This window comes from Phocoena phocoena, chromosome 14, assembly GCF_963924675.1.
Source record: "Phocoena phocoena chromosome 14, mPhoPho1.1, whole genome shotgun sequence".
Lineage (NCBI taxonomy): Eukaryota > Metazoa > Chordata > Mammalia > Artiodactyla > Phocoenidae > Phocoena > Phocoena phocoena.
The window spans coordinates 13,956,034-13,971,264 of NC_089232.1; the positions used below are offsets into that span (position 1 = coordinate 13,956,034).

The 15,231-nt window shown below is 57.9% G+C and overlaps 1 protein-coding gene across 1 annotated transcript in view; it reads left to right on the top strand.

Annotated features, from left to right (window-relative positions):
* Positions 1-12,379, top strand: part of POLR1A (RNA polymerase I subunit A) — a 75,326-nt gene extending 62,947 nt beyond the window's left edge. Inside the window, exons 25-34 of the mRNA XM_065890976.1 lie at positions 26-193; positions 1,074-1,209; positions 1,719-1,876; positions 6,567-6,693; positions 7,994-8,104; positions 8,662-8,955; positions 9,712-9,912; positions 11,146-11,263; positions 11,751-11,915; positions 12,279-12,379. Coding sequence (XP_065747048.1) covers positions 26-193; positions 1,074-1,209; positions 1,719-1,876; positions 6,567-6,693; positions 7,994-8,104; positions 8,662-8,955; positions 9,712-9,912; positions 11,146-11,263; positions 11,751-11,915; positions 12,279-12,379 — 1,579 coding nt within the window. The remainder of the gene's footprint in view (positions 1-25; positions 194-1,073; positions 1,210-1,718; positions 1,877-6,566; positions 6,694-7,993; positions 8,105-8,661; positions 8,956-9,711; positions 9,913-11,145; positions 11,264-11,750; positions 11,916-12,278) is intronic.
* The last annotated feature ends 2,852 nt before the right edge of the window (positions 12,380-15,231 follow it).

Sequence of the window (15,231 nt, forward strand, 5' to 3'; positions counted from 1 at the left end):
CTGCTGTCCCCTGCCCCATCTCCAGGCTGAGGACTCTTCTGCGGCTGAAGTGGCAGCGCTCGCTGTGTGACCCGGGAGAGGCCGTGGGCCTGTTGGCCGCACAGAGCATCGGGGAGCCCTCCACACAGATGACCCTGAACACCTTCCACTTTGCCGGCAGAGGCGAGATGAATGTCACCCTGGGCATTCCCAGGTGAGGGACTGCGAGGGTGCAGGAGCTGGGTCTGTCCTAGCCCACTCCTGGGGAGGAAGTCATTTCATTGGGGAGGAAGTCATTTCATTAGAGAGAGAGAGAGAGTGTCATCAAAGCAGGGGTCAGGGTTGGAATTTCCAGAGCCCAATGGGCTTCTGTGGTTGGATCCATGCCCAGGCCTCTTAGCATCTCCATTTATCTCTCCACCAACTCCTGTATCCAAGTTACCTGAGATGCTTGTGAAACTACATACTCCCGGGGTCAGGCCGTCTGGTTGCCCAACTTCGGGGGCACCACTCACCTAGAACGTGACCCAAAGGGGCCCTGGCCCTTCAGGTAAAAGTACGCACCTTGCAGGATGGTGGCCGCTGGGTGAGAGGAAAGAAAAGAGATCAGGCTCGCCTGCCCGGCCCGGCTACTTTTTAGCAGAGTGACTCAGGCTCCCCAGCTTCCTGTGGGAGGGAGGAGGGCGGGGTGCGCCGTGCAGTCGGGCTTTGCAGGCTGACTGAGCCATGGCCGAGGTCTAGCCATGGTCCCTGTGCCCAGTGGGAGCGCTGCAGACGCTGCTTCCCTTCCCTGCATCTCTTATTCGTTCAGTAAGCACCCACGCTGTAATGCGAGACACAGGTGATAGGAAACAGGAAGAAGACACAGCCCTGTCCTTGAGGAGCTCGTGCTCCAGTGGAGAAAGCTGACAGAAGAGTCCCTTGCTGTCACACGCAGGGCCAGAGCTGGGACTCCCTGATCAGCATATCTCCCCCACGAGATCCTGTGGTCTCGCAGATCTTCAAAGAACTGTGACATCTTTATGAGAAAGGCCTCGCAAAAGTAAAGAATCCGGGTACCTCTTACGGTCATATGTGCCCTTGTTCTGTGACAGGTTGAGGGAGATTCTCATGGTGGCCAGCGCCAACATCAAGACGCCCACGATGAGCGTGCCCGTGTTCAACACCAAGAAAGCGCTGAAGAAAGTGAAAAGCCTGAAGAAGCAGCTCACCAGGGTGTGCCTCGGGGAGGTAATTGTCTCCCTGGGACCCAGGGCTGCAGGCTGGCTGCAGGCGTTTCCCTGCATCCTCCCATCCGTCCTCCCAACTCTTCTCCCATCTGGGCAGAACAGCCTTTGCCAGCTGTTCAGACCCTGGCTCAGACTCCACCCAGTGAGAGGGAGGCTTTCTCTGCCAGGTGCTAAGCAGGGATGGATCAGGAAGCCTTAAAGGTAATCACTGGTCTGCAGCATTCTTCGTGCCTTAAGAATCGGGACACTTTCTGGGTCAGCTTAACAGCCCCGCTGGAGCCTGCCCCCTCCAGCCTCAGGCTGTTCTCTGGAGGTGTGCCTACAGGGTTGGGGGGGTCTCTCTCCCCACCCCCCGAGGGATCTACACCAGCAGAGCTTGTTGGAGTTTCTTTGGGATTTTGGCCTGTGGTCCCAGCCCCCCTCCCTGCAAACTCTCAGTTTTCCCATAACCCACTTGTAATGCTCAGTCCCAGGCTTTGGGCAAATTGGTTTCTGTCAATCTGGTTCTAGGTGTTGGAGAAAATTGATGTCCAGGAGTCCTTCTCTATGGGGGAGAAACAGAACAAGTTCCGGGTGTACGAGCTGCGGTTTCAGTTCCTGCCACACGCGTACTACCAGCAGGAAAAGTGCCTGAGACCCGGGGACATCCTGCATTTCATGGAAACAAGGTCAGGACTCAGGCCGTGCTTATTGCTTGACTTTGTCATGGACCTTGAGGGCTTCTGGCCACAGGACTCCCAGAGACCGGGTGCTTTTGCCCGAATGATTCTTTCAAAGGAGGTGTTTAGAAAAGGAACAGGTCCTGCAGCCTCACGTGGCTTTTGGGTATGACTGCATTAACCGCATTCCTGTCTCTGCCCCCTGAGTCTCGTGTACTCAGGTTCTGTAGGCTTTAAGATGGAGGAGTTCATGTACCGTAAAGAGAGCAGAGCCCCGTCGCGGTGGCGCTGCTGTGATGTCAGGCCAGCTCGTGGTGTTAATTGCGGTTAACAACGCTCCTGCGTGGTGTTAATTGCGGTTAACGTGCGGTTCCCGATACACTTCTATTCTGCTAGGAAGGAGCAGTGTGCTGACGGCATGCTGCTCTTGGACACAGATCTATAACTGGGGTTACCTTCAGCTTCGTAGAGAAATCCTGGTTCCCTTCTGGTGGGGAGAAGGAACATCCATTTTCTCTCCAGTTCAAGTCACTGTTGGCCATGGGAAAGCACGGGCCACAGTGCTGAGTGTGCAGGAGTAGGATGGTGGTCATATTGGGGCTGGGGAGGAGCCGGGAAGAGCCAGCGAAGCACTTCTGACTGGCCACCTGACCCTGGATCGCGGTGCGCAGACTCAGATGGCTGCGGGGCCGGCAGGTGAGAAGGCCGGTGAGGCAGGTTGGGGGCCCCTGTCCGGCTGGAGAGCGCATCACCGGCCTCAAGCGGGCAGGGATGTGGGCCAGGGTGGCCAGACCTTCTGATGCAGAAAAATAAGAAGAAAACTGCCTCTCCTTTTTCTTTCTTTGGCTGTTGACTTGCTTTTACTTTTTATAGATAAATCTTCTCTAATTTGTAAGCATTGGCAACTAATTCATATCTTTTTAAAAGCCTGGTGAGGGGACTTCTTGGTGGTCCAGTGGTTAAGACTCTGTGCTTCCAATGCAGGGGGCACAGGTTCGATCCCTGGTCAGGGAAATAAGATCCCACATGCCACGCAGCACAGCCAAAAAACTAACTAACTAACTTAATTAATTAATTTAAAAAAAAGAAAGCCTGGTGAGGCTGAAATAGATCCCATATGTCAGCAGGATTTGGCCACGGACCACTAACCACTAACCACTGTCTTGAGTCTAGAACAGCCCTCAGGTTTTCCGGAGCTGCTTGGAAGTAGAGAACTGAAGGCAGAGTCGAGGCAGGACGTCCGTGCACTCAGTCATCCCACAAATATTTACTGAGTGATGCCCACTCACAGGCTAGGCCCCAGGGCAGTGTGGCTGGGAGGAAGTGACTGTCCTGCCATGGGCCCTGTTCTGCCCTCACCTGAAGATGTGGACTGGCTGCAGCCTGGCCCCCGAAGCAGGTGGCATGTAGGATGGCGGGTGTTGTGGTAGATGAGCTTGGATGTGAACTCAGCCCTTTGGACGGGGGAGCTTGCTGGGCCTCGGAAGCACCTATGTCGCTCTTCGCCTGGGTGGAGGAGGCTCGTCTTATCAGGCAGGCCCAGTGCTCTCGGGGTGCTGGGTCACAGCGCAGGAGACCTGTCTGTGCCCCAGCTGCCGGCTCATTAATTAACCGGGAGGAACACCACTCCCAGGCGTGCCGCTGTCTGTGCCGGCCAGGCGGCCCTTCCCTGAGAAATCGGAATTCAGATCACGTGGCCTCCTGAGAATTACCAGGAGCGGGCGGAGTCTGCGACCTGCCCCATATCTCTGTATCTCAGGTGTGGGCCTGCCAAGCAGGTAGGTCACCTGAGGCGTGCCCCAGGCTGTGCTCAGCGTTCTTTCTCTTTACGTTGCCTTGGGGAATTGAAAATTCATCACTTTTTTAAAAGTTCTTCTTGGTAAGGAAGAGCCCTGGCTTCTTCCCGGTGGTGACAGACTTGGTCAGCTCCTTCTTTGTATTTGGCTCGTGTACTTGAAAGCCTGTGATGAACAAAGCCATGTGCAGTCGCGCCTGGTGGAGCTGCCCTGTGACTTGGGCAGGGGGGCCAGAGGGAGCAGCACGTGGAAGGGGCTGTGGTTGGGCTGCCTTTGCCAGGCCTGGGCAGCGAAGCAGCCTCACGCAGGCCCCCTGGAGACCACACGGGGATGGGGGTGTGCCTTCAGAAAAGGACCCCCCCCCCTCCGCTGGGAGCATTTTCTTTTTCCTTTCTCCCTTCCTTTTCTCTCTCTTCCCCACCCTTTTCCCTCCCTTTCTTCCCTGCTTCTGTCCCAGCTGTGGGATCTTGAGACTCTTTTGACACAGATTGGAGAAAAAAAAAAAGAGACACACAGAGGCGCTTCCCTAGATGGAGGTGTAGAAGCCATGAAGCTCCCCTCAATATCTGTCCTGGCGCCCACCCCTTTGGATGTGTGTGTAAATGATCTGGAAGGTGGGCCGGGGTGGTGAGGCGGCAGGAGTACCGAGCTAGGTGGCAGGGGTGTGTGAGTTCCACGGCCTCCGGTCCCCAGCCGTGTAACACCAAGCCAGGAGTCTGAGGCCAGAGCTTCTGTGAGTCTGACTCTGCAGACAGCAGGTGGTGGAGCTGTTGGCAGGCACTTTCGGAAACAGCCGAGGGTCATGTTCCCTGCTGGTAATTATTTATGTGGGACGGAGGTTTCTGTGCAGCTGCCCCCCTCCGGTTCCCCCTCAGTTGCCACATTCGGACAAACAGCACGACCTTCACAGAGCGGTCACTGTGGGCCTCCGGTTTCCTGGCTCTGGGCAAAATCACAGAAGGGCAGACTCTTTGTACCCCTGGGAGAACTTCTGGCACACAGGTGACATGCCTGCCACTTACCGTTCAGGGGGTTATTCTCCTTTCTCACCTTCTGTCACGTTCTGCACTGGTCCTGTTCACCAGAAGAGGCAGGCAGGGTAGGAAGGATTTGCACCGGGGGTGGTTAGGGAAGGTCTCTTGGGGGGTTCCATCTGTGTTTAGACCCCACCGTGGGCCTGGGCGCGGCTCCAGCAGGTCGATGGGAGGCTGGGGAAATTGATGGCGGCGCACATGGCCCGAACAGAAGCCCGGCGATGCACGTGCAGGGGGTGGGAGCAGGTGGGGGATTGGGGTTGAGGCCAGTTGCGGGGATTGAAGTGCTGGCAAGGGAGCCTCAGAGGGGGGATGTCACCTGAAGGGACAGGCCAGGGCGGCAGCCCCACAGCAGAGGGAGGCGACAAGCAGCTTCTGTGTGCGGAGGCAGCCCAGCTTCACAGCCCATCCGTGTCATTTCGCGCCCTGCAGTCTGCACTGCAGGCTCAGGCGTGGGGCAGGGGCGGTCCCAGCACTTACAGGCGGGGTCAAGGCCCTCGTCTGTCTCTGTCTCCAGACTCTGGCAGAACAGAGACTTGAACCGGAGCCTGTCCTTTCGGAAACATCTCTTCCGCCCCCTCCTCCCGGGTGGACCGTATCTTTCTAAAGTCAAGCCGGGCTTCTCCCCTGTCTGGCCCTCTGGTCTCTGTCCACAGCACCTGGTGACCAGGCTCTTTCTTGGATCGGTGGTGAGGAGGCTTTTTTCTGCCAAGGGTAGAAGCTCAGCCAAAACCCTGTACAACTTTAAAACGTTGGGGGAAAAAAAAATAGTGGGGAGGGAGAGTAGCAGTCTTTTGTTTTTAATGAACAAAATAGTAAACATCTGACCTGCCTGCTTCTCCAGTTAAAGCTCTAAGTGCCTGTCTTTTCATCCTTGCTTTGCCCTCAGGGCTGGTACATGGTGGGCCCATCATAGGCGCTCGGAGAACACAGGAAGGCTGGCTGGGCAGATGGGGAACTGATACTTTATATAATTAAAAGAAGGCTGTTTGATGTGCTGTTATGGCCTGATGCAGAAGACGGGCAAGAGGTTATATGAAGAAAGGAGCAGGGGGCGGGAGACAGGATGAGGCCCAGAGGAAGCAAGAAATAGATAACTCAGGAGGGAAGGACCCAGGGGCCAGGAAAGGTCCTCTGGGCTCTGCCTCAAGTTGGTCCTTTTAAATTGGTTTCGTTCTAACTGTCGACATGATTTACTGCCACAAAGTAAGTTATCACCACCTTGGAGATCCCGATAAGCTCTTCCACATCTTAGTTCTCTCATCAAATTGTCGGGGGTCCCACACCAAGGACACAGGAGTTGCCAGCCCCGAGCAGTGCCACTTCCTGGAGATGCGGTAGGCGGCGGGCTGGGGGCGGCCTTCGTCCCGGCCGGCCTGGACTCCCCTCTCCCGCTGCAGGCCCTGCCACCCTAGTTAGACGGCCACCACACAGCACCAAGAACTGTCACTTGCTGAGCAGCCAGCCTGCCAGGCCCCATGACAGGTATCGGATGTGGGGTTGTTTCTAATCCCTAAAGCAAGACTGCATGGTATCTATTAATATCCGCGTTTTGCGGACGAGAGAGGTAAAGCTCAGGAGACCATCTGTGGTGATCGAGGCCATGCACCCTGGGAATGGCAAGGCACGTATTCAGTCCAGGCCTATTGGGTGTGGAGCAGTGTTCCTTCCAATGCGCCACATACCACCCAGAAACAGCAGGAGGGGGAAAAGTAAGCTGAAGGGAGAGGCAGGGTCTCCGCCTCCTGTAGAGGTCCCCAACATCACCTTGGGCGGGTGTGAGATCCTTAGAGCATCCTGTCCCCACGGTGAGGGGAGAATGGAGGTGCTGGTACTGAACGGGGCTGCGTGGCTTTCTTCTCGTTTCAGATTCTTTAAAATTCTGATGGAATCCATCAGAAAGAAGAATAGTAAAGCATCAGCTTTCAGAAGCGTAAACACGCGGAGAGCTACCCAGCAGGATCTAGACAACGAAGGCGAGTCGGAGAGGAGTCGGGTGAGCGAGTCCCCTGAGGGCCCCTTGGGAGGGTCCAGGGCTGGGAAGCACATCAGATGGCGGCCCACTGAGTCAGTTCTCCTAGGATGGCTCTGTGACCATCCTCGGTGCCCCTTGAGCCCCTTCCTGCTGTTGGCCCATCTCTCCACTTACCTTAGCATTTGTCCACTGTTCTGAGAGAGCCGGAAAGCAACACTTCCTTCTTGAGTGTGGCGGGCCACGTCGGGCAGCATGGTCTGCCTGGCCCTGGGTGAGGGCCCCAGGTCATCCATCTCTCTGCTCTCAGGGACCCCTCTGTCGGTGGTTTTTTTTCTCCTGAGGTTAGTCTCAAAGTAATGGTACCCACTGAGGTCTTGGAAGTTCTTTTTCTGGTTTCGTTCACTCTGCCTTTGACTTACCTAGGCCAGATGAACTGAGGCCCACGGAGTACTAGGCAAGGACCAGAGAGGCATTTTGAAGCCGGGAAGTTGGGCTACAGTGACGAAAAAGGATAGAGCCAGGGAAAAACCAGTGGAGGCAAAACAGTCCAGGAATGATGGCACCTCATCTGCCAAGAGGCCCAGGAGCGGTGTGGGGCAGGTCCCTGGGTGTCATCTGAGCCGGCAGTTGGTAGGGCTGTGCTGTGCTTGGACAGGGCCACAACGAAGCACAGGGACAGGGAAGACTGGTCCTGTCCCTTCCCGGCTCGGTGACCTCAGCTATGTCATCTCCTCTCACTGGGCCTGTCTCCTCATCCCTAAAATGAGGGCCTGGCCTACCTAGAGAGAGAGAGTGCCAGGTCTCCTGTCCCGGGGTCTACTAGTTGGCTAACTCAAGCACAGATGGGCACGGGATGTCTTTGAAAGGCTGCCCAGTCTTAATTCTCAGATCACCCAGAAGGAGACTACAGGGAACTAGGAACCAAGGCCAGGAGAAAGGTATAAATATTTGGCTTTTAAAATACCAAGACAACTCTTTCTCTTCATCTCCACCCATAACAAAATTACTTGGAATAACACCTTCTTTTCATGACTTGAAAAGCCTTGGCACTTCCTTTCTTTTGTTTCTTTTTTTTAAATGCAAGATTTTGCGAGTGGTACATGTAAAGATGTAGGGTGCAGAGAAGGAAGCGTGGAATCCAGGGGTGGGTAGGGGGGTGGAAGGTAGGTAGATGGATAGTTGGCAAGGTGATAGGTGGCTGAACGATGATGAGCGGATGAGTGGGTGGGCAGGTGGGTGGCTGGGTGAGTGTGGTGGGTGGAGAGATGGATTCACCAGGGTATTAGAGCTCATCTTTCTCTTTCTTATCCCCACACCCCAGGGAGAGCAGGAAGGCGACGAGGAAGAGGAGGGGCACATCGTGGATGCCGAAGCTGAGGAGGGAGACGCTGATGCCTCGGACGCCAAACGCAAGGAGAAACAAGAGGAGGAGGTGAGGGGACCCCTTTGTCACAGATGAGGGCTCACCCCCTGGTGCATGAGGCCATGCCTGTGCGTCATGCTGGAACCATCAGGAGCCTTGAAGCAAGGCGGGCTGCCCAGCGCACCAGTGGACTGAGAAGGCGGTGCTCGTGGGGTGGCGGGTGGCCTGCGTCTGAATCAGATTCGAGGACCCAGAGGCCTTTGGCAGGGGGAGGAAGTCGGGCCGCCTCCTGTCTTTGCCATGAAAATACCTCCTTCTCCTGCCCATTACTGGTCCTCCACTGCCATGGTTGCTGCCAGGACAGAGGGCGGTGTGGCAGGGCTGAGCGGCTCCACGGGTGCGAGAGCTAGAGGCGCGGGGTGGGGCTCAGCTCAGAGGAGGGGGCCTAGGGGCTGAGGGGCTGGCATCCCCAGGGGAAGCGAGGAGGACGGCAGCCGGGCCGACGGAGCAGGCGAGGCCGGGGTCAGCCAGCAGCTGAGGCCTCTGCGGGGGCGCCTGTTGGGCAGGCCAAGTCCAAACAGCTGGTGGAGCCCGAGTGACGCGGCCTGCGCTCCACCCCCCGCCAGGTCGACTACGAGAGCGAGGACGGTGAAGACGGCGAGGACGGCGAGGACCTGCAGGAGGAAGGGACTGTCCTCGGGGAAGGCACTCCCCAGGCCCAGGCGCAGGAGGAGGAGGGGGGCTCAGGCCCCGAGGAGGACTCGCTCCCCGCCGCCCCACTGGCACAGCCGTGGAAGCCCACCCGCAGCCGGGAGCCCCAGGACGCCGAGGCGGTGGAGCGCCGGGTGCGGGCCGTGCGCGAGTGCCACCCGTTCATCGAGGACTACCAGTACGACACCCAGGGCGGCCTGTGGTGCCAGGTCAGTGCCGGGGTGGCCACCGGCTGCTCTCGTCTCCACCCCGGGTCCCTTAAAGAGGCTAGTGACAGCTGTGCACCTGCTACCCCTGGTCCCCTGGTCATGGCTTCGCACGTTCGACTTTCACACCCTCGTGGGCCAGTCCTCTCTCTGCGCGGGGATCTGAGCCACCAGACCCTACGGGTGCTTTCACGTTGTACTTCAGGCCTCGGCACAACACATGTGTTGATGTGTATCGGTTGTCATAGAGACCGGCAGAGACACTTCACTCCTCACACCGCCTTTGTTCCTGGCCCCCAGCTTCAGCACTGCAGTGTTGCCTGAGAGACTCGGTGGCTTGGATGCCTGGACGTCTCTACACGCAGACTGGCGTTTTAGTCCTTTCCTTCAGTCCGATTCATTGGTTCCTAAGTGGTAGCGTGGGTACGGAGCCTTGACCGGGATTGCACCCGCGAAAGGACACGTGTTGTGCTTTGTGGTGATTGAAAGGATATCAAGGGTGGTGTGAGTGGATGTGATTTTCACCGTTCTCACCGACATCTGTGAAAACGTTGCTCTGCTCTTTTCTCCTCAGCAGACTGGAGGTGACTGCCGTGTGGCCGCGAAGGCACCCAGCATTCACAGGCCCGGCCTGCCACCCGCTCGCCCCAGCAGGGCCGCGGTGTTCCCTAGTGGGGCTCCGGAGGCGTCTCCCGGGGAACCCGGGCGGCGGGTCTGGGGCGGCCCTCTCCCCAGCCCCAGCTCTCCCTCCTCTTGCAGGTGATGGTGAAACTCCCTCTCATCAAGGTCAACTTTGACATGAGCTCCCTGGTAGTGTCCCTGGCCCAAGGCGCCGTCGTCTACGCGACCAAGGGCATCACCAGATGCCTCCTGAACGAAACCACCAACAGTAAGAACGAGAAGGAGCTCGTCTTAAACACAGAAGGCATCAACCTCCCGGAGCTGTTCAAGTACGCCGAGGTGCGTGGCCCCACTCCCTCCTGGGCTGTTCGCGCTCCCAGCCCAGGGTCCCCGAACCGAGTCTGCGCCTGCCGGCACACCTCCCGGGGGTCCCCGATGCACGTGAGCCTGGTAAGGCTTGCAGTACGGAACCGGCTTAACTTTACGGAACCCAGAGTTTCCCAAATCACTTTGAGTACAGTTTCTTTCTTCTCCTTGAAATTAAAACCTTCCCGAAGTAGACTCGTAAGAAGTAGTTTTCTGAGTCGCTGGCCTGGGGGCTGCTCACTTTACCGGGCGAAGGAGGCCCTGGGTGCAGAGGGGCCCTGCCCCGCCCCGCCCCCCACGCCTGGCAGAGGCCTGTGCGCCCTGTTCCGCCTGCTCCCCCACCCTTTCCTCTGGGCTCTCTCCTGCTTCCCCCCAGCTTCACTGAGCCTCCCAGAACCTTCCGAGGTGCTCTCGACCCGTGGGCGCGAGTTTTCCCCACAGAATTCTGAGTTGCGGGGACCAGCTCACTCTTCCCTAGTCCGCGCGCACCAAGCTGGCGAGGCTCTCCGGCCTCACACGCACCCCCCGCCCCGCACAGCACTGCCCCACTAAGGCCCCTTCTGCCCCAGAGCCTCTCACAGGCTGCTTTCCCGGAGGACGCAGCGGGCAGGGCTCATGCCTCCCGAGAGCCAGCCACTGACAGGCCAAGCTCCGCGTCGTGCTCGTGGGATTTGTCCAGACGAGGCCAGGCAGGCCACCAGGGTCTCTGCTGTTGCCTCTGGGGGTGACCTGCCACAGTGCAGAGCCACCGTGGGCCCCCCGGGGCAGCCGACCTGGAGCCCCAGGCCCCTGATAGGGCCCGGCTGACTCCCACGCAGCAGGCCCAGCCCTGCTCCCCATGCCTGGGGGAGGCGTTTGGGTCTCTGCTGACGAACTTGCCTCGCCTACCGGGGGAAGCCTCTATCCTAGGAAACAGGTCTCTCCATTAAATAGACAAACACCCTTCTTCCTGTTGACTGTAAAGCAGGTACCGAGTCATCCTCTAGCCCTGGTGATGATGAGACAGACCTTGGGGCCCGGCCAGCGTGCTGTTGGCAGCTCTGCCTACACTGTTTCCTCTCGCTCGTCCTGGGCCACCTCGCACCCCCTTTGTCATCAGCTGTGCTTGAGTGCCAGCCAAGCGGGGGGGTCAGCCTGGGCGGGGTGTGTCCGCAGGAAGGGGCAGAAGGCCAGGCCCTCCAAACCAACCCCCCCGTCCTCCCCCAGGTCCTGGATTTGCGTCGCCTCTATTCCAACGACATCCATGCCATGGCCAGCACGTACGGCATCGAGGCCGCGCTGCGGGTGATCGAGAAGGAGATCAAGGATGTGTTCGCCGTGTACGGTAAGAGGGGCTGCGGGCGGCGCTCGGGAGGTCCCGGGGTGTCAATCCAGCTCCGCAGGAAACTGAAATAGGGGCACGGTGAGCATGGAGCCCGTAGGGGATCCTCAGAACCACTGTGGAGAGGGAGTCCCTTGTGGGTCAGTCTTGTCAGTCCCGTCCCCAAGGCCTCCTAGCCTGTTTCTCGTCTGCTGGCCTCTGAGGGAGAGTCTGCTTCCTCATCCTGCCTTCAGGGTTTCAGTTCCCAAGCGCAAACAGTGATTTAGGGTCTTGTGTCCTGCAAGGCTGCTTCCCGTGCTGCTGGATGGAAGTGGAGAAAGAAGTAGTAATGGTGACCGGGCAGGGAGGGCTGCCCGCCGAGGTCGGGGGTTAGGGAGCTGAGTGAGTAGGTGACGGAGCTGGAGGGGGGCGCCCTTGTGTCAGGTGATGCGGCTGCCATCATCCCCTCGTCACTGCTTAACCCTCCCTTCGGTTGCCGCCCGTGTGACAGGCATCGCCGTTGACCCCCGCCATCTCTCCCTGGTCGCTGACTACATGTGCTTCGAGGGTGTTTACAAGCCACTGAACCGCTTTGGGATCCGGTCGAACTCCTCCCCACTGCAGCAGATGACGTTTGAGACCAGCTTCCAGTTTCTGAAGCAGGCCACCATGATGGGTCAGTCGTGGGCAGGTGCCCTTGGCCTCCCCTCTCCTGAGTCTGCTCTGGGCAGATGGGCTCGTCCCTCAGGCACCTCTCCACACGCCGCGCATGCAGGGGAGATCTTGGCATCTCCCTGCGGGAAGCAGCTGGCAGGGGCGGGCAGCAGATGGGAGAAGAGGGAGAGGGTCTTCCTCTCTTCGAAACGCAGGAGCAGTGCGGCCTCGTTCCCATCAGACCCTGAGCCTCAGCACCATCCCTCGTGGCCTCGGAGGTGCCCCACCCGCCCAGCCTCAGTGTTGGGTGCCGCCCCCCCATCGCCTTCCACCACCCCCGACTTCTCCCTCAGCCAACTAACGAGCACTCTTGTGTCTCTCCCAGGATCCCACGATGAGCTGAGGTCGCCGTCAGCCTGCCTCGTGGTTGGGAAGGTCGTCAAGGGCGGGACAGGCCTCTTCGAGCTCAAGCAGCCCCTGAGATAGCAGCCCCTGCACACTGGCCACCTGGCCTGCCCGTCACAGGAGAGGACCGGGAGACCGGAGTCCCGGGCAGTTCATGGTGACGGTGCAGAGCCCGGCAGTGACTTCGGGGGGGGTCCAAAAAGCAGCCGGCCTCTGGGCTGGACTGGCTTCACCTGGAAAGTGGCTACATTGCTCATCCCTGCCCCTCCCCATCTCACGATGCGCACGAGGTCCACCAAGTCCCCCGAGCCCCTCCGAGGCGGCCGGACCTCCCCCCGTGCTGCAGGAGGCCTTGGAGGTGGAAGCCCTGGCCGCCCCCAGGGTAGGGGCGCGAGGTCTCAGTGCTGTGAGCAGCCAGTGACTGCAGGCAGGCTTCCTGCGGGCTCACGACGAGCGGGGGCCCTGCTGCTGCGTGGCCTGGCCCTTCTGGCCGCACCAGCCCCTGGGGACAGAGTTCCCAGAGAGGCCCCCGCTAAGGCTCTTTCTCTGGAACAAGCACAGGTTGGTGGAGACCTCTACCCACCCAGCTTCCGTGCCTGGGGCAGAGCCCTGGCCCTGCTGGCATGTGGCTACGTGTCCTTCTGAACCAGATCAGCCCTGAGTCCGGGGCTGGTCTCTTCGGGGCCCCAGCGGCTCACCCCCAGACATAAAACCCTGGATCCCCAGCCGGGCCGCACCGCTTGAGCAAGTTGCCCGGCTGTCTTTCCCTAGCTCTGCTCTCAAGCCAGCACTGCGACCTGCGTCCCTGTGCAGGCTCTGCTCCATCCGGGGCCATCCGGGCTCCCTTGACCTCTGGTACCAGCAGCAAGCGGCCCTGGCATGGACAGAAAACTCAGAGGACTTGTGCCGAGGCTTTGTAAAACCAGACGCTGTTTCTATTTTTGTCTAATGTTATTCCAAGTCAGGCTGAGTAATAAACATCGCTGGAACTAGCTGTTGGGAGGGAAAAAGTCTAAAAGACTGCGGGCTTTTTGGTTTTGTTTTTGCTCTTCGGTTTGTGGTTTCTACATCTGTGACTTCAGAGCCTGGGACTGGAATTAGCGCAGTCACGTCTCGGATTCCTCTTCCTGTTTTTTTGGCAGAGGACGTGGAGGGAGCGCTCAGCCCTGGCAGCCTCCCACTCTGACCCCAGCCTGGCCCTGTGGTGTCCCCCTTCCACAGCCAGCTTCTGGCCCTGAGGCCAGGAGAGCAGAAGCCAGTGGGAAGGAGGTAGCTATGTGTGTCTGGGCTGGGAAGGGAGGCCTCGCCTGGGGAGAGTCACCATGCTGCTCCCTCCAAGGTACGTGATGCCAGAACCCAGCCTGTGTGTCCTGTGCCCACACTAGAGAAAACCTGGCAGAAACAGGGTTCACCTGGGACTTCCCTGGTGGTCCAGTGGTTAGGACTCCGCGCTTCCACTGCAGGGGGCGCAGGTTCGCTCCCTGGTTGGAGAACTAAGATCCCACGTGCTGCACAGCGCGGCCAAAAAAAAACAAAACAAAAAGGAGAAATAGGGTTCAACCAGGGCTTGGGTACAGAGGATTATGGACAGCTTCTGAGGGGCGCAGGAAGAAGGGTCAGGATGGAATCCACACCACAGGTGAAGATGTGCTCTCTGGGTGTTAAAGGACCAATTTATAACCTGATAATTTCCACTCCTACTGGACTGTGGGAGAGGGTCTTCAGAGGAGGTCACAAGGTGCCCATTGGACAAATAAGCATGTGGTTACCTGGCGCTAGGGCTCGGCGTAAGCACTTGAGTGTCATGGCTCAGCCCCACCTGGGAACTGAGGGTGCGGAGGTGGAGAAGCGAGCCCCAGACGTGGGCAGGGCCGACGTGCTTGCTGAAATCAGACCCCTGACCTGCGTTGGGCGTGGGGTGATGGCCCCCTGCCCTTCCTGCCCGACCATCCGTGCGTGTCCTGGGCAGCTCCATTCTATGCGTGTTTCTCTCCTGGAGACCCACTCCTGGTTTGTAAGCAGACGTTCCAGGCTTGCACATCTTGGCAGACCAGGACTCCCTTTCTCCCCTATGGGATTTACACGCGCACTTCAGTGCCACTCTTTGTTCAGCAACCTCTGGGGGGGGGGTGGCCTCCTTTGCCATTTAAGATGGCATGTCCTTTGGAATATTCTCAGTATCGTAAAGGCTCCTCTCTGAGGGCAAAGTTGATTTTTGGAGAGAGCCACAAGTAGGTCCAAGTCAAATCTGATGAAGAGAATAGGTCAAGCTGCATGATTTTTTTTTAATATTTACCAACTTCATTTCTTTATTATTTTTTAAATTTTTTTATTATTTTGACTGTGCCACGCGTCTTATGGGATCTTAGTTTCACACCCAGGGATTGCACCCACACCTTCAGCGGTGAAAGCACAGAGTCCTAACCACTGGCCTGCCAAGGAATTCCCCTGAATGATCTTTTTTTTTTTTTTTTTTTTTAATCAAAGTGGAATGGATTGTGATTGGTGGGGTTCCCAAACTTCACAGAAGCTACGAGTTCTCGCAGAACCCCAAGGTGCTGGACCAGACACCGCTCCTGGATGTACACTCCCACCACCCTGTCCCTTCGCGTATCAATTCCTACCTACTTGCTTGCTTCTAACAAAATCTCCCCTCTCTAGGTTCTCATCAAAAACACTACCAGCATTCCCACAGGTACCCCAGTGAGTCTTTGAGACATTTTCTACCTGAATCGAGAAGAAAAGCAAGGAATGGATAAAGCCCCCTGTCCCATTCCCAGTCTGTCCCCTTCCCCCAAAATACAGGAGCCACAGTATATGTAGGTTCCCCTGGGCCTCCCTGGGCCTTTCAGGGCTGTTACAGGCCATTACTCTGATAAACCACTTCTGGTGAAAATGTGGGTTCCTTCATGTGTGCCCACCCCAGAACTAGG